A 21158-nucleotide genomic window follows, 5' to 3' on the forward strand; every position below is an offset into this window, starting at 1 on the left:
GAGAACTACGAGACGGTGACCTCGCTGGATAAGGGATTCCCGTCCCCTCGGTTATTAGAAGCCGTGGGGTCTGCGTGTCTGTCACTAGTCAGGTTCTTCCCTGCTCAGTTAGATTGGAGGGGACTGGGCTCCGTAATGCACAGCTGCCGTGTGAGAGAGACTTGCATCTCCGTACACACTCGAAATGAGACCAGGGTGTCAAAACCAAAGGGATATACAAAACCATCCCCACCTCACCCCCCTAGCTTTCCAATCAGGGAAGTGGTGTATTGTCCTGTCTGTGTTGGTTCTCATTCACACACAGAATCCCTGTTCACCTCCCTCCTTGGGAACAGCTCCAGCCATGCGGTGGGCTCTGGGCTCCGCTGGTTTAGAAATAGGCAGGAGTTTAACTCCAGAGTTAGGGTGTCACAATTCCCCTCACCTCCCCCAGACATCTGCCTCCCCCAAAGGGGCTCAGTGACCATATTCCCGTCCTCTTGGATTCCATGTTCCCCCAGCACAGCACAGGGACAGGTTCCACCCACGGAATGTCCTTTGTGACAGACGCTCTCTCAATCCTCCACACACCCTGATCTGCTCTGATTTCACCATCTGCACAGGATTCCCCTTTCCCAAACCTGACCTAATCACCCAGCTGGAACGAGGGGAAGAGCCGTGGGTGCCCGATCTCCAGGCCTGCGAGGAAAGAGAGATCTCAAGAGGTGCCCACACAGGTGAGGACTGACTCTCAAACCATCTGGGGAATGGAGGAAAAAGTTGAGAATCCCAAAAATATGGTATCAGTAAGTGCCCTCCGTTCTTCCTCATCTCACCCAGGGCAGGGTTGCAGTCAGCAGATATTACTGACGTCGTTTACCACGTGTCCTGTTACCTGCTGCTGTTTCCTTCCCAACGTTCCTTCTCTGTGAATTTTTGGGTGGGATGTGGAGGTAGAATCCAGTTGCTCCATCTGTGCAGCTTTAGAAGGTTGGGTTTTCCCTCGGTGCTCTTCCTCTTCCTTTCTCCTGGGCACAATGACTCCTGTCTGGATTGTCTCTCTCCCAGCAGGTAACGAGCCAGTGAGTCAGAAAAAGGAGAGGAATCAACAACAGAAAGTTCCTGGGCACGGAGAACCACAGGACACCTTTGTGGGAAGAGCTGCAGGGAATTTTTCCCAGTGGTTGGAACAGGGAGAAGCCTGGGGAAATTGGCAGAGGTCAGAGAGGCTGCTGAGAAACTACTCAAGGGAGCAAATGGATGAATTTATTATCTGTGGGGAAGGATACAGGGATCCCACAGCCCGGCAGACAACCCCTAGGGAAGACAAACACCATGAATGCCTTGGTTATGGAAAAGGATTCGTTCTGGGACCACAGTTTGTTTCACCTCAGACAATTCATACTGGAGAGAAATCATTTCAATGCTTGGACCATGAAAGAAGCCACACGGGACAGAAACCTTATCAATGCCTTAAGGGCAGGAACTCTTTGAATTGGAAGTCAGCACTGACTACACATCAGAAGATCCACACAGGTGAGAGATCCCATAAGTGCTTAGACTGTGGAAAAATTTTTATATGGAAGTCAGCCCTTGTTAAACATCAAGAAGTTCACACAGGAGAGAGATCCCATAAGTGCTTAGACTGTGGGAAAAGTTTCATACAGAGGATAGACTTTGTAAGACATCAGGCAATCCACACAGGAGAGAGATCCCATAAGTGCTTAGACTGTGGAAAAAGATTCATACAGAGGTCAGACCTTGTAAGACATCAGGCAATCCACACAGGAGAGAGATCCCATAAGTGCTTGGACTGTGGAAAAAAATTTGGATGGAACTCAGCGCTTGTTAAACACCAAGCAGTCCACACAGGAGAGAGATCCCATAAGTGCTTAGACTGTGGGAAAAGTTTTATACACAGGTCAAATCTTATAACACATCAGAAGATCCACACAGGTGAGAGCTCCCATAAGTGCTTAGACTGTGGAAAACATTTTGTATGCAAGTCAGCCCTTGTTAAACATCAAGCAGTCCACACAGGAGAGAGATCCCATAAGTGCTTAGACTGCGGAAAAAGTTTCATACAGAGGTCAGACCTTGTAAGACATCAGGCAATCCACACAGGAGAGAGATCCCATAAGTGCTTAGACTGCGGAAAAAGATTCATACAGAGGTCAGACCTTGTAAGACATCAGGCAATCCACACAGGAGAGAGATCCCATAAGTGCTTGGACTGTGGGAAAAGTTTCAAACACAGGTCAAATCTTATAACACATCAGAAGATCCACACAGGTAAGAGATCCCATAAGTGCTTAGACTGTGGAAAAAATTTTATATGGAAGTCTGCCCTTGTTAAACATCAAGAAGGTCACACAGGAGAGCGATCCCATAAGTGCTTAGGCTGTGGAAAAAAATTTATATGGAAGTCAGCCCTTGTTAAACATCAAGAAGTTCACACAGGAGAGAGATCCCATAAGTGCTTAGACTATGGGAAAAGTTTCATACACAGGTCAAATCTTTTAACACATCAGAAGATCCACACAGGAGAGAGATCCCATAAGTGCTTCGACTGTGGAAAAATTTTTATATGGAAGTCAGCCCTTGTTAAACATCAAGAAGTCCACACAGGAGAGAGATCCCATAAGTGCTTAGACTGTGGGAAAAGTTTCATACAGAGGTCAGACCTTGTAAGACATCAGGCAATCCACACAGGAGAGAGATCCCATAAGTGCTTAGACTGCAGAAAAAGTTTCATACAGAGGTCAAACCTTTTAAAACATCAGGCAATACACACAGGAGAGAGACCCCATAAGTGCTTAGACTGTGGAAAAAATTTTGGATGGAAGTCAGCGCTTGTTAAACACCAAGCAGTCCACACAGGAGAGAGATCCCATAAGTGCTTAGACTGCGGAAAAAGTTTCATACAGAGGTCAGACCTTGTAAAACATCAGGCAATCCACACAGGAGAGAGATCCCATAAGTGCTTAGACTGCGGAAAAAGTTTCATACAGAGGTCAAACCTTTTAAAACATCAGGCAATCCACACAGGAGAGAGATCCCATAAGTGCTTAGACTGCGGAAAAAGTTTCATACAGAGGTCAAACCTTTTAACACATCAGAAGATCCACACAGGAGAGAGACCCCATAAGTGCTTAGACTGTGGAAAAAGTTTCATACAGAGGATAGACTTTGTAAGACATCAGGCAATCCACACAGGAGAGAGATCCCATAAGTGCTTAGACTGTGGAAAAAGTTTCATACAGAGGTCAAACCTTTTAGCACATCAGAAGATCCACACAGGAGAGAGACCCCATAAGTTTTTAGACTGTGGAAAAAAATTTGTATGGAAGTCAGCCCTTGTTAGACATAAAATAGTCCACACAGGAGAGAGACCCCATCAGTGCTCAGACTGTGGGAAATGATTCATGCAGAGTTCAACCCTTGTTAAACATCAGGCAATCCATACAAGGGGAAGACCATAAGTGCTTGGACTCTGGGAAAGTTTCAGAATCAGATCGGCCGTTCTAAACATCAGACAAAACCCACATAGTGTTTAGACTATGGAAAAACATTTCAAATAGATGTCAGACCTTGTTTTACATCAGAGAATCCACCCAGGGAGACACCCTGTAACTGCTTAGCCTTTGGAAAGAGTTTTATACACAATCAAACATTGTTAAACATCCAGCAATCCACATTGGAGAGAGACCCGATAAGTGCTTAGACTGTGGGAAACATTTCAGAAACTGATCAGTCCTTGTTTTACATCAAAGAATCCACACAAGAGCAAGACTCCATAAGTACTGGACTGTGACAAAAGTTTCAGACAGTGATCAGACGTCATTAAACGTTGGAGAATTCACACACAATCTAAACTTCTGTGACACCTGGCCAGAAAGAGTTAAGAACCTTGCAGGCTATTTGGCCTAGATTCAACATTTAAAGACATGTTAGAAAAGTTTGTAAATGATGTTCGGGGCCATTCCAAGTTATATAGACTAGAACTTTGAATGTGAACTTGTATTGTTAAAAACTTGGAAGAAGATAATAGTGTGGTTGATTAATTGCAATTAAGTCAAAAAATAATGGTGTGTATTAAAATCCAGAAATAAAGCAATTAAAAACTTTAGAGCCTAGAAGTCCACTCAGTGCTACTTCTTTTTCTGCTAATCGCTAAGACAAGTAAGTTTGTTTACATTTACGGGAGATAATGCTGCCTGTTTCGAATTTATGATGTCACCTGAAAGTCTGAGAAGGTGTTCTCATGGCACGTTTAGCTGGCAGTGCAGATATTTATGTGCAAGATATGCAAAACATGCCTATGTCTCTTCATGCTTTTGCCACCATTCCAGTGAACAGGCTTCCATGCTGACAGTGCTCTTTTAAAAAAAAAAAATTCATTAGATAAATTTGTGATTGAACTTCTTGGAGGACAATTGTATGTCCCCTGTTCTGTTTTACACACATTCTGCCAAATATTTCCTATTATAAAAGTCAGGGATAATGACCTAGCACATGTTAATTTTAAGGACACTTTCACTGCTGATCTGAGAAAACGCAAAGGAAGTAACAATCTGAGATTTCTAAAGATAGCTACAGCTTTTGGCCAAAGGTTTAAGAATCTGAAGTACCTTCCAAAATCTGAGAGGGACGAGGTGTGGAGCATGTTTTCGAAGTCTTAAAAGAGCAACACTGCGATGCGGATGCTACAGAACTCGAAGCACAAAGAAAGAAAATCAACCTTCTGCTGGTGGCATCTGACTCAGTCGGTCCACTCTGCTTTGGATCGTTATCTCTTAGAACCCATCATTAGCATGGAGGAATGTCCTCTGGAATGGTAGTTCCAGCAGGAAGGGAAACATGACTCTTTAGCGCATCTGGCACATAAATATCTTGTGACGCCAGTTGCAATAGTGCCACGAGAATGCCTGCTCTCACTTTCCGGTTGACACTATAAACAAGAAGCGGGCAGCATTATCTCCTGCAAATTGTAACCAAACTTGTTTTTCTGAGTGATTGGCTGTACAAGAAGTAGGACTGAGTGGAGTAGGATCTAAAGTTTTACGTTGTTTTATTTTTGAATGCAGGCATTTTTGTACATAATTCTACATTTGTAAGTTGAACTTTCATGATAAAAAGATTGCAGTACAGTACTTACAATAGGTGAATTGAAAAATACTATTTCTTTCATTTTTTACGGTGCAAGTATTTGTAATAAAAAAATAGAAAGTGCTCACTGTATCCTTTGTATTCTGTGTTGCAGCTGAAATCAGTATATTTGAAAATGTATAAAACATCCAAAATATTGAAATAAATGGTATTCTATTATTCTTTAACAGCACAGTTAATCACTAAGGGCTTGGCTACACTTACAAATTTGCAGCGCTGCAGCAGGGTGTGAAAACACACCCTTTGCAGCGCTGCAAATTGCGGCGCTACAAAGCGCCAGTGTAGTCAAAGCCCCAGCGCTGGGAGCCGCGCTCCCAGCGCTGTCCGTTATTCCCCACAGGGAAGTGGAGTACGGACAGCGCTGGGAGAGTTTTCTCCCAGCGCTGGCGCTTTGATTACACTTAGCGCTTCAAAGCGCTGCCGCGGCAGCGCTGCCGCGGCAGCGCTTTGAAATGCAAGTGTAGCCAAAGCCAAATACTTTTTCTGATCATTCGACAGCCCTAGAAGGTAGTAATTGTAGTAGTCTTGAATGGGAATTTACAAGTATAAATATGGGGTGTTTTTCATGGAATTCTGGGTTCAGTCCTGCAAGGACTCAGTGCATCGGATCGCAACTGACAGAGCCCAGCTCCTCACTCGTGCTCAATCTAACTGCTAATTAGATTGACTCGAGCTACGACAGAGTGGGGACTATAAGACCATCTGTGGGACCCGTGTGTGTATGTGTGAATGAATGTGCCAGTTTTCATGCTGTATTTTCAATAAATGTGGCCTGTTGTCTTTTCCCCTGAAAAAGAGCCCGTGTGCGTTTTATAAGCATAACATTGTCACCTGGTCCTGTTATCCACCTTGAAGCTGGGACTTTTCCAGAGTGGGGTGGGATTGCAAACAAAGGTTTCCTGCCGATCCAGATCGATGCTCCCATGTTGACAAGACGAGACCCAGGATCCTCTGCAAGACACCTCACATTTATAGCAGCTTCCCTCTCATGCTAATCTGTACCAGATTCAAAATCTGTATCTCTGTCCGTTGGTCCTTTGTGCTGCTTCCTTCTGGGTGTTGTCCCAATGCTGTTCAAAGAGGGTGTTCCCAAAAGAAGGAGGTGGCTTCTAACCCTCAAGGCCGTCATTATGTCTGACCTTCTTTAGTGAGCCCACTTGACAAGTTTTATTGTTCTTGGGTCTGGCTTCCATCCCCTCTCCAAGGGTTGCAGCTGTCTGGAGGTGCTACCTTCCACCCTTTACTCATTCACACCTCATTCATTCAACGGGGCAATAGATTACAAAGTGTGTGTGTGGGGGGGAGGAGATCTTATTCTACTCCTAGCAAAAAGACTTTTTTTTGCCATTATGCCAAGGCTCAATACAAAGTTTTCTAGATAAGGATCAGATACAAGGCTGTATGAAAATAGAGGCATAATACAAAGCCATATGAAAGTTATGCGAAGATGCTTAATGCAGAGATTTATCTACAAACGTTTATAAATTGCTGTGCTTCTTATTAATGAATGTGGTGAACATGAATGTGGTACAGCTTGAGATGTCTGAATTTGCTACAGGATTCTGGGAGCAGGACCTTCCTGGCATCAAAGGGGTGTCCTAAATATAGGGGGAAAGGTAGCAACCTTTATGTATGCCAGCCCAGTCAGTTAACTATAAAGACCTTCTTAGCTGTTGTTCTGAATTGTTTTACCTGTAAAGGGTTACCTGTTTCCCTGAAGATGCTTAGGAAAAAACCAAAACCAAGAAAAGATTTGGCAGAGAACCCAGACCCAGTGAAAATGAAAGATACATTCAAATGGGGGGGAAACAATTTCCTTTTCTCAGCAGTCTTTGTTTTGGTCTGGAAAAATACAAAAAGTGTCACAGCTACTGTTACCGAAAAACTGCTGCCTTTCTCTTTCTTACCATATAATTTCAGCAGAGAAATCAATTGGAACTAGGGATTTCAAGTGATTAAAAAAAATTCATCCTGATTAATCATGTGATTATTTGCACTGTTAAACAATGATATAATAGCATTTCTCTGAATATTTTTGGATGTTTGCATTTTCAAATATATTGATTTCAATTACAACGCAGAATACAAAGTGTACATTGCTCACTTTTTAATTACAAATATTTGCACTGTAAAAACCCCGCAAAAGAAATAGTATATTTCAATTCACCTATTACAAGTACTGTAGTTCAAGCCCCTTATCACAAAAGTTGAACTTTCAAATGTAGAATTATGTAAAAAATACCTGCATTCAAAAATAAAACAATGTAATATTTCAGACCCCGCAAGTCCACTCAGTCCTACTTCTTGTTCAGCCAATCGCTTAGACAAACGAGTGTGTTTATGTTTGTGTGAGATAATGCTGAAAGTGAGAAGAGGCATTCTTACAGCACTGTTCTAGCCCAAGTTGCAAGATATTTACGTGCCAGATGTGCTATAGATTCCTATGTCCCTTCAGGATTCAACCACCATTGCTTAACCTGCCTTCCTCTGGCCTGCTATACCTGCTACCCATGCTCAGACCAGAGCTGATCATTCTTCAGCTTTTCAGCCACTTCTAGGGTCTGTGAGGGAATTTTTTTCATCTGCTCGAAGGGTTGCCAACCGTCCTGGACTGGACGTCATTTGCAGCAATGGTGTCTGGTCTGGGAGAGTTGGAAATCTTATCTGCCAGGGAAATCCCCTATGGCTGGCATGTTCCATTTCCCTGCTGTGACATTGCACTCTATATGATTTTATGAAAGTATGGTGATGAGTGCGAATATGATGTAACTAAAATATGCTTCACGCAAAAGGTCTCTTGTATCATTACAAAGCTTATAATCTACTGAGTGTGGTCGTCCTATTTGTATAAATGTATCACTCTTGTATCTGAAATGAGAAATACGAAATATAACTCTGAGGGCCTATTGTAATTATCCAAAGTGTGGGCCATTAATGGTGCTTTGGAATCTTGATGGCTCCTATCAACCAGGACAATCGACTGTGGATGGCTCTGTTTGCAGGCAGGCCTTCCTGTGAGTCAGGCTGGGAGGAATGAAAGCTTGGGGTCTTACAGTGACATGTGATCATGTCACCTGAACTGGACTCCATCTTTAACCTGGTGTTTTTCCATTGGGAACAGGGCCGGCTCTACAGTTTTCGCTGCCCCAAGCAGCGCGCCGAATTGCCACCCTGGGGGGGCAGTCCGTGTGCCCTTAGGGCGGCAGAGGCGTTTCCGCGGCGGCGGCAATTCGGCGGCAGCTTCTATGTCTAGCTGTCCGGGGGGCTTCAGCTAAACATAGAAGCTGCCGCCGAATTGCCGCCGCCGCGGAAACGCGCCTGCCCGCCCTAAGGGCACACAGACTGCCCCCCCCCCGCCGGCAATTCGGTGCGCTGCTTGGGGGCAAAACAAGGGGGACTGCTGCCCCTTGCAGAATGCCGCCCCAAGCACCAGCTTGGAATGCTGGTGCCTGGAGCCGGCCCTGATTGGGAAGGAGGGGTGGGAACCCAGAGGGACGAAGGATTCCCACCTTATGCAAAAGATCTATACCGGTGAGTGGGTGGAACAGAACAAAGGGGGCTGTAGTCATAAGAAATCCCTAGTTACCACCTGATCTGGAACAAGGGCTGTACCAGGGGAAAGGATTGTGCCCAGACTAGGAAGGCTCCAGTCTGTGACTGAAGCTTATTGAAACATCTGAGGATGAGATTTTATCTGTAATCACTTTCTTACTGTATTAGGTTAGACGTGTGTGTTTTGTTTTGTTTTGCTTGGTAAGTCACTTTGTTCTGTCTGTTACTACTTGGAACCACTTAAATCCTACTTTCTGTATTGAATAAAATCACTTTTTACTTATTAATTAGCCCAGAGTATGTATTGATATCTGGGGTGTGGGGCGGGGGAGAACAGCTGGGCATATCTCTCTATCAGTGTTATAGAGGGCGAACAATTACGCTTCATAAGCTTTATATAGGTTAAAATGGATTGATTTGGGGTTTGGACTCCATTGGGAATTGGGCATCTGAGTGTTGAAGACAGCAACACTTCTTAAGTTGCTTTCAGTTAAGTCTGCAGCTTTGGGGCACGTGGTTCAGACCCTGGGTCTGTGTTGGAGCAGACTGGTGTGTCTGGCGGTGCTGGAGTTCCAGGCGGGCAGGGAAAGCAGGGGCAGAAGTAGTCTTGGCACATCAGTTTCTGTGATCCAACCTGTCACCCCTGCGTCCTGCCAAAGGAGAGTCAATTGGAATTTTTTTTTTTAGCTTCTCCCACAGACAGAGCTGCTCTCGCCTGTTGGGGTGGATTCATTAACTCTCCCGCAGGTGCAGTACAGAAAACTGCTCCCTGTAGGAATGTGCGACTTATGGTGAACTGAGCGTGCTCAGTAACATCTGCTGAAGCTACTGCCCTTCACCCTGCCCTAAGTATATGATTGCGCTGAGTGCTTTTTCCAGGGGTTAAAAAGAGGCAAAGGGGGCAAATCGGAGGAGGGAGCCAGCCAGGGTCTGGGCAGGGGAGGAAAACTGACTGGTCAGGGGCAGGGCCGGCTCTACAGTTTTTGCCGCCCCAAGCAGACTGCTGAATTGCCACCCTGGGCTGGGGGGGGGGGTACAGTCCGTGTGCCCTTAGGGCGGCAGGTGCGTTTAAAGGGCTCTGGGCTCCCCGCTGCGGCGGGAATCAGAAGCCTCTGAGCTGCCCATCGCGGCAGGCAGCACTGAGCCTTTTAAATCCCAGCCGCCGCTGGGAATCAGAGGGCTCCGGGCTGCCTGCCGCGGCGGGCAGCGCAGAGCCTTTTAAATCCCTGCCGCGGCCGGGAATAAGAGGGCGGGCAGCCCGGAGCCCTCTGATTCCCGGCCGCGGCTGGCGGCAGGGCGGCTCTAGGATTTGCTGGGGGGGGGGGCGGCGCTTTGGCGGTTGCGGGTCGGCGGCTCTGGTGGACCACCCGCAGGCATGCCTGCGGGAGGTCCACTGGGGCCATCTGCCGCCCTCCCCCAGGATGCCGCCCCAAGCGCACGCTTGGCACGCTGGTGCCTGGAGCCGGCCCTGGTCAGGGGGGCAGAGTGGTGGGGGTCTGCCCGCAAGGGGAAGGGGAACGCTGGCAGAACAGGGCTGGGCTGGATTGTAAACAGCGCCCTCTGCTGGGCTGCGCGGAGCGGGGCTGTGCCCAGCGCACTGTGCCTCACTGCCCCCAGGCCGCCCTTCCCACTGGAGACGGACCATCCCGCCCCCTGCACCTTGCCCCATGGGGGCCCATAAATACGTTTGGCACCAGGCCCATGAAAAATTAATCCGGCCCTGCAGAGTGGGGCTAAGAGTTTTCCTTTTTCCTTTCTGACTGTGTCCTGATTTTTTTAATTAATTGCTGTTTATGTAAATTGTATTTGTTCTGAGCTATAGACACTGGCTAGAGCAGAGACCAGGGAGGCATCCAGAGCGGAGAAATTCCATCACTGTGTCCATGTCCTGAGCGATCACAACCAGGGTGGGGGACGAGCCCCTCAGAAAGCCTGGGTCACTTGTGCTCTAGGAGGGGGGAGTCGGGACACAGACGGGGATAAGAGGCCCAAAGCTGGACATGGAAGCTGATGAAGTCATCCCTGTCGTACTGGAATTCCCCCCTACCACCACCTAGGGGTGCCCCAGTCCATGGCCTGCACCCTGTGCAACCCTGGCAGAGGGCAGGGACAGAACTAGGTCAGCAGCCAGAAGTGCTCAAAGATCATGAGTCTGCCCCCCACCATCAGTTACAGAGATTACCAAGTATAGGGGCTTTTTATTTGACCTCTGGATTTGCACCTTTCCAGAGACACTGGGAAGAAGGGTCCTGTCACCTAGAGCCTGAGGGCGTGTGGCCACCGCCAGAGCAGGTGTCTGACCCACAGCATCCCTGCAGCACAGCCAGGGCCTGGGCAGGAGGCCTGGGCCGGGGGAGGGACAGACTGTGAACTGCCCGGGCATCCCACAGACGCTGTTTGTGCTTCCCCCAGGCCCGCAGAGTGGGGCGAAGTGTTTTCCTTTCGCCTTCCCCATTGTTTCCTGATTTCTTTTATTAGCTGCTGTTTAGTAAATTGCATTTGTTCTGGGGTATGGACAATGGTCAGGGAAGCGACCAGAGCGGAGGAAGTGCCGGGAGTGGGGACGCTCTAGCCCGTGTCCTGAGTGGTCACAACCAGGGTGGGGGACGAGCCCCTCAGGAAGCCTGGGCCCAGCCGTGTCGGGGATACAAGGACTTTGTCACACAGCAGAGTGGAAGGGGAGCCCTCGGGGCCAGGCAGGCTCTGGGTGAAGGGAGCGAGGACTCAGATCCTTCTGCTATTCGATTCCACCTGGGGGTGTTTAAGTCAGGAAAGTTCCCCCCAATAGCGGGGCCATTTCCTCGCTTGCCTCTGCGCATCTTTACTGGTTTCCCCTAAAGTTCATTAAGTATTTTAGAAAAATGTGTCACCCATTTTCCCCCCGCTGGATGGAAGAGGGTCCCTCCCTTCTGTGCTGAGAGCCTGGGAGCAGAACAGGAGCCGGACCCAGAGGGAGAAGCGCAGATCGGTGGGTTTCCCGCTAGGACCCAGGAGCGGCCGGGAGGCGGCTCTGGGGGGAGCGATCGCTGGGGTCCGTCCGGGCAGCAGGAAGTGACTCGCAGCCGCTTGGAGGAAGGTAGGAGAGACCCCTCCCCCCCCCCCATTCGCTGCCCTGGGCCCTGGAAAGCTGCCGCCAGCCCCGGTGGGTGCGGGGCGGGGGCGGGATCACGTTACCCCCCCCCCCCCGCTGCTTTGTTTCCCTGCCCCTGGCCGCGCTGGTGCGGACGGAGGCTGCAGCTCAGGGAGACGCGGGAGGGGGCGGGGCGGAAGGTGGGCAGGGGCCAAACTCAATGCAGGGTGGGAGGGGGCCCAGCTGGGGGCCGGGGAAGGAGCGGGGCCCACGGTTACAACCAGGGCGGGGGTGGGGGCAGCACAGGCCCTGGCCCTGGCCCTAAGCCGGTGGGGCCCTGCAACCCCCACCCCGCCCCGCTTGAAGCGGTTTTCAGCCTATCCAGGTTTACAGTCTGGTTCAGTGGCTCTATCGCCCCCCACTGTACAGATTGTTTCACCCCCCTGCCTGGGACTAGGACCTAGGGATAAGAACGGGGAACAGCTGGTGGGGGGTGAACCTAGGGCTGAAGGAGGCAAGCCCCCCCCACTGTAGGGGCAGGACCCCAGCCCCTGAGTACCCCCAATAACCCCCCCCACGCACACATCTGCTGAGCATGTGGCCGCAGCCTCCCCATCCCCGGAGCCCAGGAGGGGTGCACGGCCCCAACCAGAACCACGGGGGCAGCCTAAGGAGAAGCATTTGGCATTTAATTTCAAAACGGGGAACTATACAAAAATGAGGGGGTTAGTTAGACAAAAGTTAAAAGGTACAGTGACTAAAGTGAAATCTCTGCAAGTTGCATGGGCCCTTTTAAAAGACACCATAATAGAGGCCCAACTTCAATGTATACCCCAAATTAAGAAAAACGGTAAAAGAACTAAAAAAGAGCCACCGTGGCTTAACAACCATGTAAAAGAAGCAGTGAGAGATAAAAAGACTTCCTTTAAAAAGTGGAAGTCAAATCCTAGTGAGGCAAATAGAAAGGAGCACAAACACTGCCAACTTAAGTGCAAGAGTGTAATAAGAAAAGCCAAAGAGGAATTTGAAGAATGGCTAGCCAAAAACTCCAAAGGTAATAACAAAATGTTTTTTAAGTACATCAGAAGCAGGAAGGCTGCTAAACAACCAGTGGGGCCCCTTGATGATCAAAATACAAAAGGAGCGCTTAAAGATGATAAAGTCATTGCGGAGAAACTAAATTGATTCTTTGCTTCAGTCTTCACGGCTGAGGATGTTAGGGAGATTCCCAAACCTGAGCTGGCTTTTGTAGGTGACAAATCTGAGGAACTGTCACAGATTGAAGTGTCACTAGAGGAGATTTTGGAATTAATTGATAAACTCAACATTAACAAGTCACCAGGACCAGATGGCATTCACCCAAGAGTTCTGAAAGAACTCAAATGTGAAGTTGCGGAATTATTAACTAAGGTTTGTAACCTGTCCTTTAAATCGGCTTCGGTACCCAATGACTGGAAGTTAGCTAATGTAACGCCAATATTTAAAAAGGGCTCTAGGGGTGATCCCGGCAATTACATACCGGTAAGTCTAACGTTGGTACCGGGCAAATTAGTTGAAACAATAGTAAAGAATAAAATTGTCAGACACATAGAAAAACATAAACACTTGAGCAATAGTCAACATGGTTTCTGTAAAGGGAAATCGTGTCTTACTAATCTATTAGAGTTCTTTGAAGGGGTCAACAAACATGTGGACAAGGGGGATCCGGTGGACATAGTGTACTTAGATTTCCAGAAAGCCTTTGACAAGGTCCCTCTCCAAAGGCTCTTACGTAAATTAAGCTGTCATGGGATAAAAGGGAAGGTCCTTTCATGGATTGAGAACTGGTTAAAGGACAGGGAACAAAGGGTAGGAATTAATGGTAAATTCTCAGAATGGAGAGGGGTAACTAGTGGTGTTCCCCAAGGGTCAGTCCTAGGACCAATCCTATTCAATTTATTCATAAATGATCTGGAGAAAGGGGTAAACAGTGAGGTGGCAAAGTTTGCAGATGATACTAAACTACTCAAGATAGTTAAGACCAAAGCAGATTGTGAAGAACTTCAAAAAGATCTCACAAAACTAAGTGATTGGGCAACAAAATGGCAAATGAAATTTAATGTGGATAAATGTAAAGTAATGCACATTGGAAAAAATAACCCCAACTATACATACAACATGATGGGGGCTAATTTAGCTACAACGAGTCAGGAAAAAGATCTTGGCGTCATTGTGGATAGTTCTCTGACGATGTCCACGCAGTGTGCAGAGGCGGTCAAAAAAGCAAACAGGATTTTAGGAATCATTAAAAAGGGGATAGAGAATAAGACTGAGAATATATTATTGCCCTTATATAAATCCATGGTATGCCCACATCTCGAATACTGTGTACAGATATGGTCTCCTCACCTCAAAAAAGATATTCTAGCACTAGAAAAGGTTCAGAAAAGGGCAACTAAAATGATTAGGGGTTTAGAGAGGGTGCCATACGAGGAAAGATTAAAGAGGCTAGGACTCTTCAGCTTGGAAAGGAGAAGACTAAGGGGGGACATGATAGAGGTATATAAAATCATGAGTGATGTTGAGAAAGTGGATAAGGAAAAGTTATTTACTTATTCCCATAATACAAGAACTAGGGGTCACCAAATGAAATTAATAGGCAGCAGGTTTAAAACAAATAAAAGGAAGTTCTTCACGCAGCGCACAGTCAACTTGTGGAACTCCTTACCTGAGGAGGTTGTGAAGGCTAGGACTATAACAATGTTTAAAAGAGGACTGGATAAATTCATGGAGGCTAAGTCCATAAATGGCTATTAGCCAGGATGGGTAAGAATGGTGTCCCTAGCCTCTGTTCGTCAGAGGATGGAGATGGATGGCAGGAGAGAGATTACTTGATCATTGCCTGTTAGGTTCACTCCCTCTGGGGCACCTGGCATTGGCCATTGTCGGTAGACAGATACTGGGCTAGATGGACCTTTGGTCTGACCCGGTACGGCCTTTCTTATGTTCTTATGTAAGCCTGACCCGCTCCCCACAGGGGCCCTGCACCCACCTCCGCACTCAGCTGTGACTCTCAGCCGGCCTGGAAAACAGAAGGTTTATTTGTCGCTGGGAACACAGCCTAGAACAGAGCTTGTTAGCACAGAAATCAGGAGCTCTCAGCAAAGTCCGTCTGGGGAAAATCCCCTCTAACCACACCTGCCCCTGAGCCTGCAGGTGATGGGGAGACCTGGGGAAAGGGCTGGAGCTGGGCAGGGAAATGACTCTGCACAAAGGGCCCTTTGGAGGGACCTACTGGTGTCGCAGGGGGTTCAGTGCTGGGGGAGGGGCCGGGTCTGTGTTGTGATAAAGTGATTGAGGGTTTTCCCAGCGCGGCAGAGCCCAGAGTGTCTGTCTGTACGGAGAGGGGGTGTGACATGGACTGAAGCCCCTTCTGTAACCTCCCCCATTGCCCCTCTCGCCCCCACAGGCTGAGGAATCACGTCCATGTTTCGCTCCAGATCGTCCCGTCTTCCAGAGGACAGAGAAGGGAAATGGCTGTGATGGAGACAGTTCAGGTAGGGGATTTGCAGGGAGCTGTGGGGAGATGGGGAAGATTTGTTGTAGAGGGGGAGGGGCGAGAAACACACAAGGTGAGGCAAGGAGGGGACGGGGTCTGATAAACCTGCTGGATCATGATCTACCTGGGCCTTATTTTATGAACAGGCTCATTGAAGGTGGGGGGGCACTTTCTGACCCAGGAAACACCCCCACTGGCCAGAGGCTTCTGTGAAATACGACGGGGGGGGGGGAAGGGAGTTGTCGGGATTCCTGTCCCCGGCTCAGAGCTCTGCTTCCCGTATCAGCCTGTGGCTGGCAGGCGTCTGGGAAATGAGAAGACCCTGCCCTGCTCTGTGTGCTGGGGGGACAAGGAGCTCTCACCTTCTCCCACCCCCTGAAGCCTCTTGGCTGCTCTGAGCAGGGTGGGGGTGGGATTCTGCTTTTCTGTCCCTCCTCCCCCATGACTAGTGGGATTGCGGCTGGGGCAGCAGATGCTGAGTGGGGGAATCTTGTTGTTTCAGATGCCGGTGACCTTCGAGGAGGTGGCTGTGTATTTCACCCAGGGGCAGGGGGCTCTGCTGGACCCCGCTCAGAGAGCCCTCTACAGGGACGTCATGCAGGAGAACTACGAGACGGTGACCTCACTGGGTAAGGGATTCCCGGCCCCTTGGTTATTAGAAACCGTGGAGTCTGCGTGTCTGTCACTAGTCAGGTTCTTCCCTGGTCAGTTAGATTGGAGGGGACTGGGTTCTGTAATGCACAGCTGCCGTGTGAGAGAGACTTGCAACTCCGTATACTCTCGAAATGAGACCAGGGTGTCAAAACCTAAGGGATATACAAAATTACCCCACTCCAGAGCTGTGGGTGCGTCAGCAGGGCCCCCAGAGAGCACAGATGCCAGGAACTTCTAGTGAGGGTGTCACAATTCCCCCACCTCCCCCGGACATCTGCCTCCCCCAAAGGGGCTCAGTGACCATGTTCCCGTCCTCTTGGATTCCATGTTCCCCCAGCACAGCACAGGGACAGGTTCCGCCCACGGAATGTCCTTTGTGACAGACGCTCTCTCAATCCTCCACACACCCTGATCTGCTCTGATTTCACCACCTGCACAGGATTCCCCTTTCCCAAACCTGACCTAATCACCCAGCTGGAACGAGGGGAAGAGCCGTGGGTGCCCGATCTCCAGGCCTGCGAGGAAAGAGAGATCTCAAGAGGTGCCCACACAGGTGAGGACTGACACTCAAACCATCTGGGGAATGGAGGAAAAAGTTGAGAATCCCAAAAATATGGTATCAGTAAGTGCCCTCCGTTCTTCCTCATCTCACCCAGGGCAGGGTTGCAGTCAGCAGATATCACTGACGTCGTTTACCACGTGTCCTGTTACCTGCTGCTGTTTCCTTCCCAACGTTCCTTCTCTGTGAATTTTTGGGTGGGAAATGGAGGTAGAATCCAGTTGCTCCATCTGTGCAGCTTTAGAATGTTGGGTTTTCCCTCGGTGCTCTTCCTCTTCCTTTCTCCTGGGCACAATGACTCCTGTCGGGATTGTCTCTCTCCCAGCAGGTAACGAGCCAGTGAGTGAGAAAAAGGAGAGGAATCAACAACAGGAAGTTCCTGGGCACGGAGAACCACAGGAGACCTTTGTGGGAAGAGCTGCAGGGAATTTTTCCCAGTGGTTGGAACAGGGAGAAGCCTGGGGAAATTGGCAGAGGTCAGAGAGGCTGCTGAGAAACTACTCAAGGGAGCAAATGGATGAATTTATTATCTGTGGGGAAGGATACAGAGATCCCACAGCCCGGCAGACAACCCCTAGGGAAGACAAACACCATGAATGCCTTGGTTATGGAAACGAATTCGTTCTGGGACCACAGTTTGTTTCACCTCAGACAATTCATACTGGAGAGAAATCACTTCAGTGCTTGGACCATGGAAGAAGCCACACGGGACAGAAACCTTATCAATGCCTTAAGGGCAGGAACTCTTTGAATTGGAAGTCAGCACTGACTACACATCAGATAAGCCACACAGGAGAGAAACCCCATAAGTGCTTGGACTGTAGGAAAAGTTTCAAACACAGGTCAAATCTTATAACACATCAGAAGATCCACACAGGAGAGAGATCCCATAAGTGCTTAGACTGTGGAAAAAAATTTATATGGAAGTCAGCCCTTGTTAAACATCAAGAAGTCCACACAGAAGAGAGATCCCATAAGTGCTTAGACTGCGGAAAAAGTTTCATACAGAGGTCAAACCTTTTAAAACATCAGGCAATCCACACAGGAGAGAGACCCCATAAGTGCTTAGACTGTGGAAAAAATTTTGGATGGAAGTCAGAGCTTGTTAAACACCAAGCAGTCCACACAGGAGAGAGATCCCATAAGTGCTTAGACTGTGGGAAAAGTTTTATACACAGGTCAAATCTTATAACACATCAGAAGATCCACACAGGAGAGAGATCCCATAAGTGCTTAGACTGCGGAAAAAGTTTCATACAGAGGTCAGACCTTGTAAGACATCAGGCAATCCACACAGGAGAGAGATCCCATAAGTGCTTAGACTGCGGAAAAAGTTTCATACAGAGGTCAGACCTTGTAAGACATCAGTCAATCCACACAGGAGAGAGACCCCATAAGTGCTTAGACTGTGGAAAAAATTTTGGATGGAAGTCAGAGCTTGTTAAACACCAAGCAGTCCACACAGGAGAGAGATCCCATAAGTGCTTAGGCTGTGGGAAAAGTTTCATACAGAGGTCAAACCTTTTAGCACATCAGAAGATCCACACAGGAGAGAGATCCCATAAGTGCTTAGGCTGTGGGAAAAGTTTCATACAGAGGTCAAACCTTTTAGCACATCAGAAGATCCACACAGGAGAGAGACCCCATAAGTGCTTAGACTGTGGAAAAAAATTTATATGGAAGTCAGCCCTTGTTAAACATCAAGAAGTTCACACAGGAGAGAGATCCCATAAGTGCTTAGACTGTGGGAAAAGTTTCATACAGAGGTCAGACCTTGTAAGACATCAGGCAATCCACACAGGAGAGAGATCCCATAAGTGCTTAGACTGTGAGAAAAGTTTCATACAGAGGTCAGACCTTGTAAGACATCAGGCAATCCACACAGGAGAGAGATCCCATAAGTGCTTAGACTGTGGAAAAAGTTTCATACAGAGGTCAAACCTTTTAAAACATCAGGCAATCCACACAGGAGAGAGATCCCATAAGTGCTTAGACTGTGGGAAAAGTTTCATACACAGGTCAAATCTTTTAACACATCAGAAGATCCACACAGGAGAGAGATCCCATAAGTGCTTAGACTGTGGAAAAAAATTTATGTGGAAGTCAGCCCTTGTTAAACATCAAGAAGTTCACACAGGAGAGAGATCCCATAAGTGCTTAGACTGTGGGAAAAGTTTCATACACAGGTCAAATCTTATAACACATCAGAAGATCCACACAGGAGAGAGATCCCATAAGTGCTTAGACTGTGGAAAAAATTTTATATGGAGGTCAGCCCTTGTTAAACATCAAGAAGTCCACACAGGAGAGAGATCCCATAAGTGCTTAGACTGTGGGAAAAGTTTCATACAGAGGTCAGACCTTGTAAGACATCAGGCAATCCACACAGGAGAGAGATCCCATAAGTGCTCAGACTGTGGGAAAAGTTTCATACAGAGGTCAAACCTTTTAACACATCAGAAGATCCACACAGGAGAGAGACCCCATAAGTGCTTAGACTGTGGAAAAAATTTTGTATGGAAGTCAGCCCTTGTTAGACATAAAATAGTCCACACAGGAGAGAGACCCCACAAGTGCTTGGACTGTGGAAAAAGTTTCATACAGAGGTCAGACCTTGTTAAACATCAGGTAATCCACACAGGAGAGATACCCCACAAGTGTTTAGACTGTGGGAAGAGTTTCATAAGGAGATCAACCCTTCTTAATCATCAGGCAATCCACACAGGAGAGAGACCCCATAAGTGCTTAGACTGTGGGAAAAGTTTCATACGGCAGTCAGCCCTTGTTAGACATAAAGTAGTCCACACAGGAGAGAGACCCCATCAGTGCTCAGACTGTGGGAAAAGATTCATGCAGAGTTCAACCCTTGTTAAACATCAGGCAATCCATACAAGGGGAAGACCATAAGTGCTTGGACTCTGGGAAAGTTTCAGAATCAGATCGGCCATTCTAAACATCAGACAAAACCCACATAGTGTTTAGACTATGGAAAAACATTTCAAATAGATGTCAGCCCTTGTTTTACATCAGAGAATCCACCCAGGGAAACACCCTGTAACTGCTTAGCCTTTGGAAAGAGTTTTATACACAATGAAACATTGTTAAACATCCAGCAATCCACATTGGAGAGAGACCCGATAAGTGCTTAGAGTGTGGGAAACATTTCAGAAACTGATCAGTCCTTGTTTTACATCAAAGAATCCACACAAGAGCAAGACTCCATAAGTACTGGACTGTGACAAAAGTTTCAGACAGTGATCAGACGTCATTAAACGTTGGAGAATTCACACACAATCTAAACTTCTGTGACACCTGGCCGGAAAGAGTTAAGAACATTTAAAGACATGTTAGAAAAGTTTGTAAATGATGTTCGGGGCCATTCCAAGTTATATAGACTAGAACTTTGAATGTGAACTTGTATTGTTAAAAACTTGGAAGAAGATAATAGTGTGGTTGATTAATTGCAATTAACTCAAAAAATAATGGTGTGTATTAAAATCCAGAAATAAAGCAATTAAAAACTTTAGAGCCTAGAAGTCCACTCAGTGCTACTTCTTTTTCTGCTAATCGCTAAGACAAGTAAGTTTGTTTACATTTACGGGAGATAATGCTGCCTGTTTCTAATTTATGATGTCACCTGAAAGTCTGAGAAGGTGTTCTCATGGCACGTTTAGCTGGCAGTGCAGATATTTATGTGCAAGATATGCAAAACATGCCTATGTCTCTTCATGCTTTTGCCACCATTCCAGTGAACAGGCTTCCATGCTGACAGTGCTCTTTTAAAAAAAAAAATTCATTAGATAAATTTGTGATTGAACTTCTTGGAGGACAATTGTATGTCCCCTGTTCTGTTTTACACACATTCTGCCAAATATTTCCTATTATAAAAGTCAGGGATAATGACCTAGCACATGTTAATTTTAAGGACACTTTCACTGCTGATCTGAGAAAACGCAAAGAAAGTAACAATCTGAGATTTCTAAAGATAGCTACAGCTTTTGGCCAAAGGTTTAAGAATCTGAAGTACCTTCCAAAATCTGAGAGGGACGAGGTGTGGAGCATGTTTTCGAAGTCTTAAAAGAGCAACACTGCGATGCGGATGCTGGTGGCATCTGACTCAGTCGGTCCACTCTGCTTTGGATCGTTATCTTTTAGAACCCATCATTAGCATGGAGGAATGTCCTCTGGAATGGTGGTTCCAGCAGGAAGGGACACATGACTCTTTAGCGCATCTGGCACATAAATATCTTGCGACGCCAGCTGCAGTAGTGCCACGAGAATGCCTGCTCTCACTTTCCGGTTGACACTATAAACAAGAAGCGGGCAGCATTATCTCCTGCAAATTGTAACCAAACTTGTTTTTCTGAGTGATTGGCTGTACAAGAAGTAGGACTGAGTGGAGTAGGATCTAAAGTTTTATGTTGTTTTATTTTTGAATGCAGGCATTTTTGTACATAATTCTACATTTGTAAGTTGAACTTTCATGATAAAAAGATTGCAGTACAGTACTTACAATAGGTGAATTGAAAAATACTATTTCTTTCATTTTTTACGGTGCAAGTATTTGTAATAAAAAAATAGAAAGTGCTCACTGTATCCTTTGTATTCTGTGTTGCAGCTGAAATCAGTATATTTGA

The 21158-nt window shown here is 47.1% G+C and overlaps 1 protein-coding gene across 1 annotated transcript in view; it reads left to right on the top strand.

The window, feature by feature from the left end:
- The window catches only part of LOC123346591 (zinc finger protein 585A-like), a 37822-nt gene that overhangs the window by 626 nt on the left and 16038 nt on the right, over positions 1–21158 (top strand). The window contains exons 2-4 of the mRNA XM_044984066.1: positions 15219–15306; positions 15758–15937; positions 16402–16515. Of these exons, the coding sequence (XP_044840001.1) occupies positions 15219–15306; positions 15758–15937; positions 16402–16515 (382 nt within the window). The remainder of the gene's footprint in view (positions 1–15218; positions 15307–15757; positions 15938–16401; positions 16516–21158) is intronic.

This window comes from Mauremys mutica, chromosome 12 (assembly GCF_020497125.1).
Source record: "Mauremys mutica isolate MM-2020 ecotype Southern chromosome 12, ASM2049712v1, whole genome shotgun sequence".
Lineage (NCBI taxonomy): Eukaryota > Metazoa > Chordata > Testudines > Geoemydidae > Mauremys > Mauremys mutica.